This window comes from Micropterus dolomieu, linkage group LG07, assembly GCF_021292245.1.
Source record: "Micropterus dolomieu isolate WLL.071019.BEF.003 ecotype Adirondacks linkage group LG07, ASM2129224v1, whole genome shotgun sequence".
NCBI lineage: Eukaryota > Metazoa > Chordata > Actinopteri > Centrarchiformes > Centrarchidae > Micropterus > Micropterus dolomieu.
The window spans coordinates 11,629,511-11,646,531 of record NC_060156.1 but is presented as its reverse complement, the minus strand read 5'-3'; the positions used below and the strand labels follow the sequence as shown (position 1 = coordinate 11,646,531).

General features: G+C 41.5%; 1 protein-coding gene across 1 annotated transcript in view; it reads left to right on the top strand.

Moving 5' to 3' along the window:
• Positions 1 to 15,500, top strand: part of igf2bp2a (insulin-like growth factor 2 mRNA binding protein 2a) — a 45,957-nt gene extending 30,457 nt beyond the window's left edge. The window contains exons 5-16 of the mRNA XM_046054976.1: positions 1,625 to 1,688; positions 2,701 to 2,988; positions 3,159 to 3,293; positions 6,346 to 6,468; positions 8,098 to 8,233; positions 10,189 to 10,326; positions 10,856 to 10,924; positions 11,674 to 11,796; positions 12,258 to 12,332; positions 12,562 to 12,693; positions 13,164 to 13,277; positions 14,650 to 15,500. Coding sequence (XP_045910932.1) covers positions 1,625 to 1,688; positions 2,701 to 2,988; positions 3,159 to 3,293; positions 6,346 to 6,468; positions 8,098 to 8,233; positions 10,189 to 10,326; positions 10,856 to 10,924; positions 11,674 to 11,796; positions 12,258 to 12,332; positions 12,562 to 12,693; positions 13,164 to 13,277; positions 14,650 to 14,748 — 1,496 coding nt within the window. The 3' untranslated portion in view covers positions 14,749 to 15,500. The remainder of the gene's footprint in view (positions 1 to 1,624; positions 1,689 to 2,700; positions 2,989 to 3,158; positions 3,294 to 6,345; positions 6,469 to 8,097; positions 8,234 to 10,188; positions 10,327 to 10,855; positions 10,925 to 11,673; positions 11,797 to 12,257; positions 12,333 to 12,561; positions 12,694 to 13,163; positions 13,278 to 14,649) is intronic.
• The last annotated feature ends 1,521 nt before the right edge of the window (positions 15,501 to 17,021 follow it).

The window sequence follows — 17,021 nt, the reverse complement described above, 5'->3', positions numbered from 1 at the left end:
TCTTCTTCCCTCTCTATCCCTCAGTCGAGCTCTCCGAACGTCAGAATTGCAGTTACAGTGTATGATCAAAGAGAGCAGGGAGTCAGCTCGATCTTGCATTTGTCCCCATCTTAGTCGCTCTCTGTGTCTCTGTCCAACTTCCTGTCTGGCTGTCACTTTTCTCCGCCTGCGTCCATGCGCTCTGGTTACCGGGTGAGGTTTTGGAGGAGTCCCATGTTCTTGTGTGGCATGGTGAAGGCTGGCGGTGTCGGGGAAGGTCGGGCGGGGGGGCGGGGCTGAGCTAGCTGTGAGCGCTGGGGTTCGGGCACCGTGCCAGGCTCTGCCCACTCACCCTCTCTAAGCCAGCTGGGCACTCTCACAGATTTTAACCCTTCCAAACCTGCTGTCCGCCGCACACTCACACGTTTGGAAGTTTTCGTTTTAAAAAAGTCCACTTTTAAACATTTCTTTCACTATTTCAATGATCTTGGCATTTACATTGCATTTTTTGGCTCATTTATTTGGCTCATCTTTTTTGGTGATTGTCATTTTCTTTGTTCATGCGGTTAACTTGTCAAACGCTGCAATGGAGCTTATTAGCACATTTTTTTAAAGATATCCAATGCATCTGCAGTGAATATTTTTTCAGCAGGCTCTAGCATCAGCCCTCACAATCAAAGAGCAGCGGCTTCTTTGTTGACTCATCATTGTGACATTTAGCGGTTACACAAACAGACATCCATCTTGACAAAGCAAGAGATGCAGTTGTCTCTTCTGACAGAGGCCTTGGTAGACCAGAAGGCATTTTATCAATAAAACATGTTATGTTTCTTTTTCTCTCACTGTCACTCCCACTGTGGCTTTCTATACCACAGGTACTGAAAGTTAGACTCTTCACAGGATGAATAACGTTATTCTGTGAAATTAAGCAAAGCCCAAGCTGAAGTAGAATTAAGCAGGTTAAGGACATGTGTACTGTAACACTTACATTTACAATAATAAATACTAAATTTCATTACATACAAAACAATCCCTAATACGCGTTTAATATGATGGGCAGGTGATATACTTTTTTAATGCTAAATGACAAGATTTTGCAGCCCAGCCTCACTACTCAGAGGCCAGTATTTAAATTAAATTGTTTTAAGCTAATTATACACCAATCAACTCATTAATTAATTGACCCATTCTGAGCTTGTTTCATCATTGTGTAGCTGTTCAGTCCTTTATAGCATGTTTTGGTCCCAGCAGAAATCAAACCCATAACTCTGAGCAGTACAGGACCACAAATCTTCTCAAGGTGTGTCTCTGCTGCGTGCTGCGTCGCACTTTATCACAGATTACTTGCTTTGTTTAGGCTGTCGTATCAAACTTAAATCCGTTATTGTGCAAGCGCCAGAGAGGCTATTGTGTTTAGCAGCTCCCGTCTGTAGAGGCAGCAGCGGGGTCTGGAGGGAAGCCAGTGTGGTGATGGCTGTAATGGATTCACACAGACAAGTGGCTCTCTGGGTCACCACGGGAACCTGGACCGCGTGTCTGACTCACCTGCGGCAACAACAAAGACCTGCTATGTGCATGTGTAAATGTGGCTTTGTCTGCTGTATCTCATGTTTTTTTGCTTTTCCCTCTCTATCTTGTTTCACAGTGAACACTGATACAGAAACAGCAGTGGTGAATGTCACATACGCAACCAAGGAGGAAGCTAAAGAGTAAGGAGCAATCGTATGGCTTGTGATATACTTGCTTTTCACCTATGCATACACAGACATGCAGCAGCAACACGAGCAGCATTGTTCACATACTTGTCTGTGTACTTTGTGTGTACCTGGAGGATTAAAAAGTATACCCACACGGGTCAGAGCAGGGCCATGTCATAGACGTAACCAGAATATCCACCTTGCACAAACGGTGCATGATTAAAAATGGTGACACCCAAAGGAGGTTACTATGTATTAATGTAAGATGACGGCAGAAAAAGAGCAGCAACCTCTGTTAGAGTATACATCCGTATTAAGTTACGCTAAATATAAAAATGTACCTTTTTCTCTCCATGTCAGCCCTTTGTCCACACTTAGCGTGTACAGGGAGAACAAAGCTTTTGCAAAACGATGATCTAAGCATGCCCAGTCAGTATCAAGGGTGTCGATGGCTCAGTGGATAACATGCATGCCTTTGGTGTGGGAGACCCGGGTTCAACTGTGATACAACCACCAATGTGTCCCTGAGCAAGACACTTAGTTGCTCTAGAGGTGTGTGACCTCTGACATATAAAGCAATTGTAAGTCGCTTTGGGTAAAAGCATCAGATAAATGTAAAATGCAGTAGAGTTAAAAAGACAACCCTGTGTCTCCTCTCATTGTTGTTGTCATTTGTTCAGCGCATGCTGCTGATGTTTCTTTACTTACCTCACTAATAGGGTCCTGTCCCAAATGTTCATGTGTTCAAATGCACCTTGCAGATGATAAGCATTAATTTCTTACTGAAGGAATGCAGGTTACCCAAAGCAGCATCATGTAGATATATCATAGGCATCAGTTTTAAATGTTTAAATCATTTTAAATGCGTTATACAAGCTCAAGACATAACACAGAATCTGTATACTGAGATATTATTTCCTTTTACTGACATTTACAATTGATTATATTGACAGTTAGACCCATCATTTTATTGTTGTTGCCTCATACCCCTTCCTGCTCCTCCACCTTGTGTTCCACCTTACAGAGCCATTGAGAAGTTAACAGGACAACAGTTCGACGACTACTCTTTCAAAGTGTCATACATTGTAGACATGGATGCTGCTCCGCCCGATGAGGCTCCCCGCACGCGGCGTGGGGGTCGGTCGTCCCGAGACCAGGGTGCCTCTCAACCTGGGCCCTCAGGAGACTTTGGCGCTCCACGGCGACAACACGACTTCCCCCTGCGCATGCTCGTGCCTACTCAGTTTGTGGGAGCCATCATCGGCAAGGAGGGCCTTACCATCAAGAACGTCACCAAACAGACACAGTCCAAGTAAGCTAGGTTAAATAAAGGATAAATTTCATAAAATGAGTAGCCCAAAGTATTGTTGGGTAGAAGAGGGCATGTTTGTTGCCTCATATTTTTACATATTTATTATAAGGAATATGACAAACTTTATTATTCATTTAGTCCGTCTGTCTGTCTGTCTCCCTCTCTCTCAGGGTGGACATTCATCGGAAGGAAAATGCAGGTGCAGCAGAAAAGCCCATCACCATCCACTCAACTCCCGAGGGCTGCTCCTCTGCCTGCCGCATGATTCTGGAAATCATGCAGAAGGAGGCCAACGAGACCAAGACGTGAGTCTGCACTTCAGCATACTCAAAGATTCATAAATGTGCATATAAACACACTCAGATGTGCTTATGCAGAGCATGTATACACTCCCAGAGGGAGATTAACCATAATGTCTGCAGGGCTATAATCTTATCCTTTAACCTGCCTGCACACCTTTTAATCTCACTGTGCATTCTCTCGCTTGGACCACTAACACAGTAAACAAAGTGCACACAACACACTCACATAGGCTAACACGTGACCGCAGCTTAGCATTTAAGAAACAAGGCCAACATGTCTAATTGGGCTTGACACTTTTAACAAGACACTGCACCTTTTAAGCTTATGCTGCATCTGAACATCAACACCCACCTTAAACACATAACACCAGCGTTTGCCTTCATTTAATTGTGGAATTGCACTCCTTTACATCACCCTTGGTGATTTGTCAGTGTTGTTGGAGATACAAAGGCCAGAAACAGACTTTTGCTTCATCACGCTTAAATTGTATATAAAAACTTTGTGCATTAGGTCTGAATACACTTTTTATCTCTTGCTGCGATAACATCCCACTTTGTTTCCTGCCAATCTCCTGGCATCCAAAGGAATTTAGGTCTTAAATTATTGTGACCAAATTTGTGTCTTCTCCTTCTTCTTTGGTTTGCCAGAAAGACATTGAAGGCAGGTGTCACACACTTAAAGGAATGGTTTTGGAAAAGATTCATATTTGCCATACAATGTGACAATAATAAAGAAGTCAGCTGCCCTGATTCGCCTCAATCTATCATATCTGTAATCCTCCTCTCAAAAGTCACAATAACGTCCACATCTCTGCTGCGTGTCAACTAAATAACAGCGCCCTGCCCTGCCTGGGTGCCACACCTTCAGGAATTACCTCGGCCGTCCCACACCCTGTAATTTCATTGAGTCTAAGGAGGCCCAACATACAGTGAAAACCCCCAACAACTTCTAAACACTGTCATCTCCCCACACCTACCCCACCACTCACTCCAAACTAACTTCACTTTACAGCAATGATCAACACTCACAGATTATAACATGCCCCGACCTGCCACCCCCTCCCATACACACACACACACACACACACACACACACACACCACCACCACCAAGTCTGTGACCCAGCCCTAAAGAAACCCCCGAGCATCTGGTTACCCTCCATGACCTTAATTCACACTCACACCCCACAGTTGTCCCACACAGCAGGAATATAGATTATACAGAAATGATGCTCCTTCTATTTCCCATCCCCATCTACACACATACACAGGGTTTGTCGTTTTTGGTTTTTATTTTTTTTAAAAGAAAAGAAAAAGTAATGCTTTATTTTATGTGTTTATTTTCTACTAATTTCATGAATGTTTCCTGGAAAGAACGATGTCATTTGGTAGTAGTTATAGGCAAAAAAGTTTTAAGACTGTTGTTTTAAGAGTTGTTTGTATTCAATTTAAAAGCAGATTTCCAGAGAAATTCATTTGAAATGGTGCTCCATTTAGCCCAATTAAACATGTGTTTATCATTATTATCAATTCAATTAATTAATAATTAATTAATAATTAATTAATTAATAAAGCTTTTATCATTGTGTCATGCATACAACTATGCCCAGCCAACTTTGCTTTGTTGTTTGCAAAAAGTCATGGATCAAAAAGCAAAAACAAACATGTGCTATATATTACTGGAGAAATCGGAATAAATACTAGTTAAATAGTTCATCTGGCCTCTTCTTTTAGACTTTTGAGACATGGTTAGAGACTTAAACTTCAAAATCAAACAACCATTCAAACACCATCTGTACATCAGAATAGTTCAGCCATTTCATGGAAAATGAACTCTCTTAAATCATCATAATTTGAAAATGAGACTCACTTTCCACTTCACCCAAATTACGCAGCTTGCACAATCTGTTTCCCTACTAAAAACCTTTTCGGTTGCAGCCGTACACCACTTTTTGTACTGTGATATGAAAATTGACAGTTATCATACCATAATACTACTACTGCTAATTATAATAATAATAATAATAATAATAATAATTGTGTATTACTGTATACTGTGAAACCGTGATATTTTCTGAGATGGTTATGGCACTGTGAAAATATCATACCGTTGCAACCCTTCTCAATAGCAAGAGGGAGAATACCAGTTCTGTGTAAAACTAAAGATCTTTGGCTTCTAGATAAATAAGATGTTACATTTGATTCATTCGATTTTGTTCGATGTGCACATTTCTCCTTAATTTTGGCTTTGAAAGCAACATTATTGTGAACCTTCATTCTTCATATATGTTAAATTGCATGCGTCCCTGTAGACACATTTTACACTTTTGCGTGTTCAGTTGAGCTGCTGTGAGAGGTTGTGCTAATTTAGCAACTGATTACAATCAATTAATTGGAAGTGTAACATTTGAACACTGTCATTTACTACCAATTAACATTTTTTTTTTTTTTTACAGGAAATGGGAAAGGAAGATATTCGGAAATTATTAGGAAATAAACTGAACAATCTTAGAACTTAACAGCTTTTTATTTTGATGATAAAAATAAAAAAACAACTGTTTTACTGTTCTCAGACTCCAGCACATAATCAGCAGATCATTTTTATTTTCACACTGTTTTTCTCTTCACCTCCTTTTACCAGTGTTTTCTGGGCTGCAACAGTACCTTGTTTATTGTAAACCTTGGTGAACACTGAACACTGTCTTCTGGCAACAGGAAACACAACAATGTTTTGTGGAACAAGTCCAAAAAGTCAGCCACAAAACTGTTTTAAATTGATCTTCTTTTTTTATCTGTGAAAACCTATGAAAACCAAAAAGGAACCATTGTGCACACATCACTAAATAAAAGGCTTGTGTCTTAGCATTATTCCCTGTGCTTACCGCAGCACTTCCAGCTGGGCAGCTATCCACATTCCTGTTCATCTCTATCACACCATAGCATTCCTCACACCGCATCAGTGACACTCAGCAGAACTTATATTCTATTATCTGTCCTAACCTGTGTGTGTGTGTGTGTGTGTGTGCGTGTGCGCGCGTGTATGTGTGTGTGTGTAGGACGGAGGACATCCCTCTGAAAATCCTCGCTCACAACAGCCTTGTGGGCCGGCTGATTGGGAAAGAGGGCCGCAACCTAAAGAAGATTGAGGAGGAGACAGGGACCAAGATTACCATCTCCTCGTAAGTCGCCTCTCCCACTGCTTCCTCTTTTACGCGGTCTTTGCCGCGGTGCTCTGTGGCTACGCTACTAGCTCCACTAGCACCTTCAGGAAAGTGAACACACCCTGGTTTGTGGCAGTGTGGAACAGCAGCAATTATACTTTCAAAGGCTTTCAAAGTTTTGACTATTCCCACAATGCACAAATGAGGGGCAGTCATTTCAACTTCTCAGTCCAACACCTTTCTCCAGCAGCATCCCCAGCATGTGGTTTCCCTTAACTGAGTTTGTCACAGAGCAAATGTGAGGAGTTGATTACAGCTCCTTCACTCCAGAACATGATATTAGAGAGGTGGTGGTTTTAACCACCCATTTAATGGGCCGTGCCCGCCTACCCTCGTTCATTTAGGGCTAATGAATTGCTCTGTCTCCGCGAGCTCTGAGGACGCAATGAGCCTTGAGAAAGAGACATAGAGGAGGCAAGAGAGAGGGAGAGACAAAGACAGATGGAGAGCGTCCTTTTGAGAAGAGGCGAGCGGTACATTCAATTTTGATGGTTCCTTGAAATTCTGTGTCCTCCACGTCCACCCACACAGAGGAAAGAATAGATTGGTTCTACTTCAATAGCCCAAAGTTGTTATCGTTTGTCCAACTTCAAGGGTAACTGCTTTCTTGAGCAATCGGTTATTTGACTCGTAATAAATAATATGAGCTGTTAAAAAATACTTCAGGTCAGCTCACCTGCTGTGTAAGTCTCTTGTACAGGTAAAGGGAAAAAGTACTTCATCCGTAGTTGCAAAAGCAGTGAGAATAACATTCAGGGCAAAATATTTTTTCACTCAAACTTTATTTTGAGTACTCACTCTCTGAAGAGAGGTTTATAATATCTTCTGTATCTTCTGTGTCTTCTGTGTCGAGTCTGAAAAGAAAATGACCCTGAGGGTGGCACCAGATTTATCTTAGTTTGGGCTAGTCTGCTGTGCAAACTCGGGGGCGTAGACTTCATAAGACGTAGGTGTTTCCCAAATGGAGTTCATATCAACATCCAAGTTGTTAATGACGACTAGGAAAGTCAGATTTTTCTGAATGCTCTGAACACTTACACAGAAACGTCTGACAATCAAGCAGACACATCAGCCATATTCCATCATTCAGTGTAATTAAACCCACATTTAATAGATATAGTGTTATATTTTAATGAGTTGTATTTTTAACTTGCACACAAACAACTCTGTAATCAAAAATCCATCTTGAGTTGTCAGATGAATGCAAGCAAGATGTTAACATGGGAATGTTTCCCATCTCCACCACCATATGATGTCAATGCAGCATAGTGAAACCCTATCGAGTTGCATTATGGGAACTGAGGAACTAGTGTTTCTTGGAGGTGGACTATCATGGCCTCTGCTGCTTTGGTTTTGACCATGCTTTGTTTGTTTTTGTTTTTAAATCTGTGTCTTGTCCTCTGCGTGAATAGAAATACTAAATTACCTGTTTGCTAAGCAAGACATTTTAATGTCAGTTATTGATAATGATGAAAAAAATCAGCTCGGTCACCGCCACCTTCACAAGAGTGTGCCTGTTCTCTATAGTTGTAGTTGCATATGCATATACTTATTTGTGTGTGTGTGTGTGTGTGTTCTCCCTTGCAGGTTACAAGACTTAACCATTTACAACCCTGAGAGGACCATCACGGTGAAGGGCAGCTTGGAGGCATGTTGTAAAGCCGAAGCGGAGATCACGAAGAAACTGAGGGAAGCCTACGAGAATGACATTGCTGCTATAAACGTAAGCCGAGCTTAAAGGTTATTATCTGCAGCCCTCTTGAACGTTCACCACAGTGTGTGTGTGTGTGTGTGTGTGTGTGTGTGTGTGTGTGTGTGTGTAGTTATGATCTCAGGTTGACTCACATAGACTGACAGGTGAGCAACGGAGAGGAGTGATGATATACAGCAGGATAACATCGCTTCCCCATTCAGTACATGTTACCACCAGCATTAGTAATACCCGTTGTTGTCTGCTTGGTAAATGGATAAGAGTAAACGATCGCTGAATAGCTCATCAGTGACTCGGGTGTTTGAGCACAGTGTGTCTGTGTGTGTGTGTGTGTGTGTGTGCGCCTGTTCCTCAGAGCCTCTGACTCACTTCCCCGCTGTGTGTGTCGTTGTTCCTGCTGTAACACACTGCGTTTCCCAGCATCCATCTGATATCTGTAGGCCGCTCTCTCTCACCCAGCTCCCCTTTCACACTGCCCTGATTACATCACACACACGCACAAGTGCTGCAGCCAGAGAGGTCAACCTTAAGAGAGATAGCAATGATATCACGCATTGCATTGCGTTAAAGTAGGGATGAATGCTGATAAAGGGATTATATCCACCGTGATGATGCTCTTTATGATTAACAGCAGTTCCTCGTGGAGAGAATCATTATCCCAGCATATCTGATTTCTGTTTTGCTGCACTCACGTGAACTGCCAATTGTTTTTCTTCCAGTTTTGATTTTCCAAATATTGGCTCAGAAGTAATCATCAAGAAGTACCACGCAGCATGCGCTTAAATTGTTCTGGCACCTGTTGGGGCTGACTCTACAGTAAGCGGTGAGGGCCATCTAGCGTGACACTGTGGATATTACACACAAGGCTTTCTGGGAACAAGGAAGTGAAAGGAGGCCGCGTGTCATGTCAAGGCCATGAAACCAGAATAGCTGACTTGACTTTGAGGGGAGAAATATTTTTTGCCATGCCGTTACACAGCAGCAAACTCGTCCTGTGAAAAACATGTATCTCCAAAACATCAAACATCTTTTCATGAGCTAAGAAAAGCAGCCCTGTGTTCAGCATTGTGACAGATGGTCCAGTGAGGTTTTTAATGGTTTATTTAGCTGAAGAAGTAGGAACATTTTCTCCACCCATAGATGAACACTTGGTCCTTTATTTTATCTGAAAAATACAAAATCACAGAAATTGGTCATTTGTGGTTTTCACTTGACAGTGACCAAATAACACGAATAAAAGCACTTTTTTATGTAATGGAGTTAGTGTTAGGAAAGAAACAGTTCACACAACAAGGGCTGCCACTAATCTGCCTGGATCAACTATCCAAACCCAAATATATTCAGTTTAGTATAACGGAAAACAAAGAAAAGCAACAAATAGTTGTAGCCAAGGAATGTTTTGTATTTTTGCTTCATTATTTATTTAAAAGATAACTCGGGTATCAGAACAGTTGCTGACTGCTTGTCTCAGCTCAACACGTCACATTTGGCAGGACATATTTAACTTACCTTGTAGATAAAAAGAGAAAAACCTGAAAAGCAACATTTAGGTTCATTTCTGTGACCCCAATAACAGTCAGATTGAATTGACAATTTTGGAAATTATTGATGTTTGTTTGTTATTCAAACAACAGGTATTTTTACTTGGAAGTAGTCGATTACATTTTCTCCTCATTTTTTTCTCTTTAACTCTTATTGGCCGTAGATTTCCTATGCTGTGCTCAATGATCTTTGTTTACTGTAAACTGTAGCAGTCGGTGTCCTCGTGCAGCAGGAAACATGGATGTCTGGGGAATTAAAATCCAAGTAAAAAGCTGTTTAATCTGCTACTTAAAAAAAACTGCATATTTTTGCAGTGAAAATTGGTATAAAAGAAAATTAAATAAAAATAATCTGCGTTAATTAAATCCAAATGTAGTTTTCCAGTCGTGACTAAAATCTGCCACTCCCTCTCTTCTTCTGCACAGCAACAGGCCAACCTGATCCCAGGCTTGAATCTGAACGCTCTGGGAATCTTCTCCTCTGGTCTGCCGGTGCTGCCCCCTTCTGCTGGACCACGCGGTGCAGTGCCCCCTGTGGCACCAGCAGGATACAACCCATTCTTAGTGAGTACAGTATGCTTTGCAGCAACTGCACAAAACCATAAAAGCTAGTGAAAAAAAGATTAAAAAATGCTTCTTTTAGACTTTACCGCTGTGGGGTTCACCCGCCCAGCTTACTGATGCGCAGCTCCTGCAGGGATTAGTTTAAAGCAATTTGTTCCCACATGGTAAACCAGGTTCCCCCTGAAGTGCTTTTTAAAGAAACAATACTGTGTTGACTCAGGTCTTCCTGCATGCTGTTGTACACAGTTTGAAACAACCAGAATTCCCCCATCTTCTCCAGAAATGAGTCAGTTTGTCTGTAAAACAAAGTATCCACTCATTGCCTGACGAGGGCGAGCCAAAGTGGTGTGAGACAGAGTGTGAGAATGTATTTGCCTGCATCGTAGTCAAGAAAGTTAGTGTGTGATTCACTGTGAGTTTAAACCCTTAAATTCCCCCTAACAACATCTCGAGTTGTGTATACGCATGTGTGTATAAATGTGTGTGCTTGTGTGCCATCTGATCGGTGTGCTTGTCACTTCACTTTCAGAGTCACTCTTCACAACTCAGTGGCCTGTACGGGGTTCCTCCAGCAAGTGCCACCCCCCACCAGCACTCAGTATGTTCCCTACAATCTGCACTACTGTCAGTGTAGCCTTGGTGATCAGAGACTTAGATTTGTTGGTGATGGTAGCTAATTATTGTAATAGTTGAGGGCATTTAAAGCCATGCTTTTTAGCACACAAGAATCTTAGGAAAAGCCTCAAACCGTGGATGTTTTCTAAGCTGTACGTGCTGAGTAAAGTCTCTCTTTGCACTGTGACTTGTGGTAAACATGCAAGGAGCTGCCACAGTGTAAAGAAAAAGATATGAGACTAATAGAGCCGGAGACATAAATAACACTCTGTGACAACCTCTCAGTCAGCATTTATGTCTAACAGCGAGTCTGGCATTCCTGCGTACCATCACCCAGTCACCAGAACACCACAAATATTTCTGGATGGGGACTTTTCAGCCCAGAGTGGTCCTGTGGCTCGTAAAAATTCACTTTGTAAACCTCGAATACACGAGTGTTACCAAGCTAAGATAAACAAAAACATAGGGCAACCATCGGCCTTAATAGGAAATGTTCCGTTCAGTCCCAGCTAGAGTGGGATGTTTACCTGAAGAGAAAACCCTCGAAGAGTGCTCAATTTAGCTTTCCTTGCATGTGGTGTCATCGTTTTCCGCTGCTCTTCAAGTATATGACGAGTTAAGTAAAATTAAAGCAGTTTTCAGTGTTTTTCTCTGCTACCATCAGCGGTGGAGTTTAGCAAAAAAGAAATTGTGAAATGTGTTTTCCTGTGCGCTCTGTTTTTTGTATCTCAGCAACAGGCTCAAGAACAGGAGGTTGTCTACCTCTTTATTCCAACTCAGGCGGTCGGGGCCCTAATTGGCAAGAAGGGGCAGCACATCAAACAACTCGCCCACTTCGCTGGAGCTTCCATCAAGGTGGGTTTGCTGGCGTCAATAGAGCGCTGACTTCAGTTAGGAGGGGGAAAGACGCGGTCAAACTGTTTCTGATGAAAGTGTAGGGTTACACCCTCAAACACGAGTTGAAGTTAAGGTGAAGTTATCAAGTTGGCAGTCAGTGCTGGCTGAGTCAACAGCACTTCACGGACCACATCTGAGGATGTTAGTTATTCGTGGTCAAAGACAAAAACAAAAATAAGGAGATGACTAGTGAGTTGGGCATTTCAGAAAGCCCCTCAAGCCCTGTCTAGTGAGGTGGGACAGCTGGTCAATTCTCATAACGTAATCTAAGGCAATGTATTTGTAGGAATTTGCTCAGATGATTCACTGGTTACATGGATAGAATGACCACAGAACAAATTCACATTTTATCTCCTTGTTTGTCTCCATAACCTGTTTGTGTGTGTGTGTGTGTGTGTGTGTGTGTGTGTGTGTGTCAGATTGCCCCAGCTGAGAGCCCAGATGTGACTGAGAGGATGGTAATCATTACTGGAACCCCAGAGGCTCAGTTTAAGGTAAAAACACTATAAATGTGTGTACAAATAAGCATTAAAATGTCATTATTATATGCTAAAATTGTATGCAAACATTTTGAGGATGAGATTGCTACTTAAAATTGCTATAGATTTAAAAAGAAAATCATGATTATTATATTTTCCTGTATTATAGTAAACTGCAGTGGATCACTGTGTCCTCCCATTTTCCCCAGTCTCTCCTTGCCTCATACCCTCCTCTGTATTCCAGGCCCAAGGTCGGATATTTGGGAAGCTGAAAGAGGAGAACTTCTTCTCAGCGAAGGAGGAGGTCAAACTGGAGACGCACATCAAGGTTCCCTCAACTGCAGCCGGCAGGGTCATTGGTAAAGGCGGCAAGACGGTGAGTTGATGCTTAAATTGCATTGACTGTGTAAATTATTTAGTACACAGTAGGGATCTCCATGAGCATCAGACATTTTTGGCCAAATGTAACAGTCGGTCAGCAAAGAAGAGAAAGTTTTTTTCTTGGCTTTTAAATATTTCATTTCCACTTCACACCCAGAAGACTGTAGTTTGAACTCTGCTCGGGGGAAAAAAAAACTCTATCAACATTCTCTATATTAAAAAGTAACTCAGCAAGTTGTTTTGAAATGAGCTACTATTTATATTTACACAATTACACACAAGTGCATTTACTTGGACTTGCACTTACACACCAGTGGTTACTGTACACCAAATAACACCTGTTTTCTTCAAAGGGTGTTTTCAGTGTGCCATAATTTGATACTTTGTCTGTCAGCATGTTTTGTAAGTGAGGCTGGAGGTGACATTCAAAGCAAGATGATGATCTCTGGAGTGTTTTTTCCCCAGGTAAACGAGCTGCAGAACCTTACAAGCGCTGAGGTCATCGTACCGCGGGACCAAACTCCAGACGAGAATGATGAGGTCTTTGTGAAAATCAGTGGGCATTTCTTTGCCAGCCAGGTACGCAAAACAAGGTGTAAGGCTCTGTGAACAGGGGAGTCATTAAACAGTGTAATGTCTTACTGGTCGGTGTGAGCATGTTGTCAGTTTAACAAAGATATAACAGCAATTATTTTTGGACAAAACAATCCCAACTCAAGGTTCACTTACTGTACTTGATTTTTCTGAAGCTTTCAACCATATCACATGGTCTAGTGCCATGGAGACAACTAGGCATGCAAGCCCAGTAGCTTTTAATAATTAATTAATTGTAAACAGATCCATCTACGAGACAACTGAGCAAACTCCATCCAATGATGAAGACTGTCTGATATGATTGAAATCTCCAGAACAGGTTAGAAAGTGGACCTTGAGTTGGGATTGTTTTGATCTTTGATTTTTGATTTTTGATTTTTGATTTTCTCGTGTACATGTACAAAAGCTGTATTGTCAAAAAAAATGAATGATGATTGTAATGGAAAATTGTGGTATTCCTGGTGAGGGATTGAACAAATAATTGAGTTACAACAAACCGTTGTCTTTATCTGTTAAAATTGTGGTTTATTAATAAAAGAGAATAAACAGAGAAGTACAACATAAATCAGCTGGACCAGAGGTTCTGTCTCATAGGACAGTCATCAACATCTGGCCCCAAGCAAATGGATGCATAATCATTTACACAGGCTAGGTTTCTATGTTTTGGGGAACTCTCCCAGCCTTGACTGGTCCCAGTCAAGGCTGGGTGAGGAAAACAATAAAACAACTTCACATCTCTGACCTAAACCCTACACATGTGGACAGACTAGGATAATGAGTATTATAATAAAAAGAAAAGGTTAAAGAAAAGGATATATATTAAAAGAATATATAAGACATAATAATAATAGAAAAGTAGTACTATTATAAGTACTTGCATAAAAGAACTAAAAGAGAAAACAATTTTCTGCCATCACAATGATAAATTCAGCTGGAGCTCACTGGTTTGGTTTTGCTTTTTATTAGTTTGACACCGTCCCCAGCTAACGGCACCAACGCATATTTATACCATACATTAATACAATTGACAGACAGATAATTGCAGGGGGAAAAATAGAGGAAAGCAAATGAAAAAGAAAGAAAAACACATAAACAAACATACAATTCATCCCCCCTCATATTTCAGCTTACCCCTCTTGATGCTTTGCAATTCATAGAAACTTGTCAGTTATCTGCACATCAACAGTCTTTCAGATACATTTTACATATATCGATGTATATAATTCCATGTAGGATTTAATGATCATCATTCTTCCTTTTTACATTGTGGTAGTTCTTCCCTGTCCATTATTTTAATGTCAACATCTTGTCATGAGACAATTAACTCCTCTTCCCACATATGATGTCTCTCCAACAGACTGCACAGAGGAAGATCCGGGAGATCATTCAGCAGGTGAAACAGCAGGAACAGAAGCACCAGCAGGGCGCCGCCGTGTCACCGCACCACTCCAAGTGACCAGCGGGGTGGCTCCAGCGGGCGCCAGCCAATGAATGTAGCCCTTCCAAACGGACAGAGACCTACCAAGACAAAGGCCAAGGCCAAGGGGGACATGCAGGGCAGACCAGCAGCACCGGGATCAAAACCAAAGAACTTCATTCGGGGGGAAACAAGTGAGAGCCAAAGGCTGAGGGCATTGTGTGCACTGCCAGCCCTGTGAGAGCAGATAGAGTGGGAGAAATCGTACTGATATAATATAATATTTAAAAAAAGACCAAAAAAAAAATTCTAAAAGAAAGTTGGAAATGGCAGAGAATTTGGGAACTGTTGTCTTCACAGTTAAAAAGGTCAACAGGAAATAGTATGTCGCCCTGCATAACGTTATCTCTTTAGTTGGACTAACATAGGCCTAACAAACAGATAAAGCTGTATTAACACGAGCGTATACGAGGCATTGTGTTTGATATTTTGGATTAGAGCGAGAGAGAGGGACAATGGACACCTTCTCTCACAAGAGATTGAGATGATCTTCAGACTGTAAGATGAAATATCCTTAGCAGTATTAATACAGAGTAGAAAAGTATATTGATGCACCCGGAGGATACGCTGTTATTTTTGAAAATGACAGTACAACTCGGTGGAGTTTTTAATATTTTGCTTGTTCCAGAGATTGATTGGGCTGTGACAGCCACATAAAGCGGTTTCCCTTGTTTGTTCACATAGGCCACTGAAATCAAAAAAGAAAACCCCTATAAAGTAAATATGGTGAATGGTTCTGAGTCTTTGTAACAAGCCTGTGTGTGTGCCAACGCAAAAGATAACGTCCCTCTCCATTCATGTCTGATGCTACACTTCATTTTTTTCTTTCTATTCTGCTAACTTCTGCTTCACTTTCTCATCACTCTCTCTCTCATCTGCCATTATGTATTTTTAATAGGATAAAAAGGTTTGTTTTCAATAAACACTTTTTTTTTCTCCATAGGCTTTTGATAACATCAAACTGACTGCCACTTTTGCTCAACAGAATAGATGTTAACTGCAACAGAGGGATTTTGGTTTTGTTTTACCAGTAAACTGGTATCACTCTACCATGCTGTACACTAGACTATATGTACATTCATGCTTGTTGTCCTAATATTAAAAAAAAATCCTTCGACGACGACCAGAGCAAAAATTGACGTCTTAAAAAGAAAAGTGGTGCACCTTTGCTTGTTAATGGGCGACCAGTCATTGTGAACGTGCACCTGCCACACGCTCTGCCTTATGAGGACGTCAGGAGGGCCAACACAAAATGTGAGCTGAGGGCCCAGAACGGGGACGGGGTTTTTCAGGGAGGGCGGGATGGGGAGGGTGCAGACTCATGGTGTGGAGTGGCAGTGAGGAAGAGTTTGGGGTTAAAGGGGTGGGGGGGGTGGGGGTTATGGGGAGGCACTGTATGACCTGTGGTACACACACAACCGCAAACATGACCGCAGCCGCGTTTGGCTTTAACCCCTTTTGTCAGGGAGCTTTCTAAAACGGCATGACAGCTGTGAATGTACAATATGCAGCCTTTTTAGAAATATCACCCCTGCCGTGTCCAGCAGGCCGGGCCAGAGGCACAGACACACAGATTGTCATTCTCACTCTCGCTCTCTTCTTTTAATGTTTTTTTTGTTTTATTTTGGCGAGCTGGCCTACCACTCTGTGAGTACGCTGGACACGCAGGTCCTGGTGTCCCCTTGTGCTTTACTTTGGAGACCATGGAAGCTTGTTGCCTTATTTTGTCACCTTTCAGACTTCACCCATCAGCTTCATCTTCCAGACGCAAGGTTATTGCCAATACGCACAGCTTCCTCCGTGTGTGTGTATGTGTGTGTATGTGCGTGTACGCAAGCGTGTGTGTATATATATATAAAAAGAGAGAGTAATATTTATGAATCTATTTTTTTCCTATTTTGTGATGAGAGCTATTGATAAGAAACTAAAAGAAAACAAAGTCCTTTTCTTTTTTTCCTCAGTGGGACACTGCCATATTATTTTGAAGGGAAGTGTTTATTTTCTTGAAAACTAGACTATGAATAATAATATAAATAAAAACCTGAAAAAATAGGAGAACAGTAAAGTGAACCATCGCGTTAACTTTGGTCAGGATGTGAACAGTGCGCATGTCAGTATTGTGATCTACCTCAGGCTTCAGGGTACCTCAGTCCAATCTTTCATTTCCCCTTTTCCACATTTTGTATGCCTTGTTACCTGATCATTTTGAGCGTTTTTAATTTTCTTTTTTAATGAAAAAAAAAGAAAAAGAC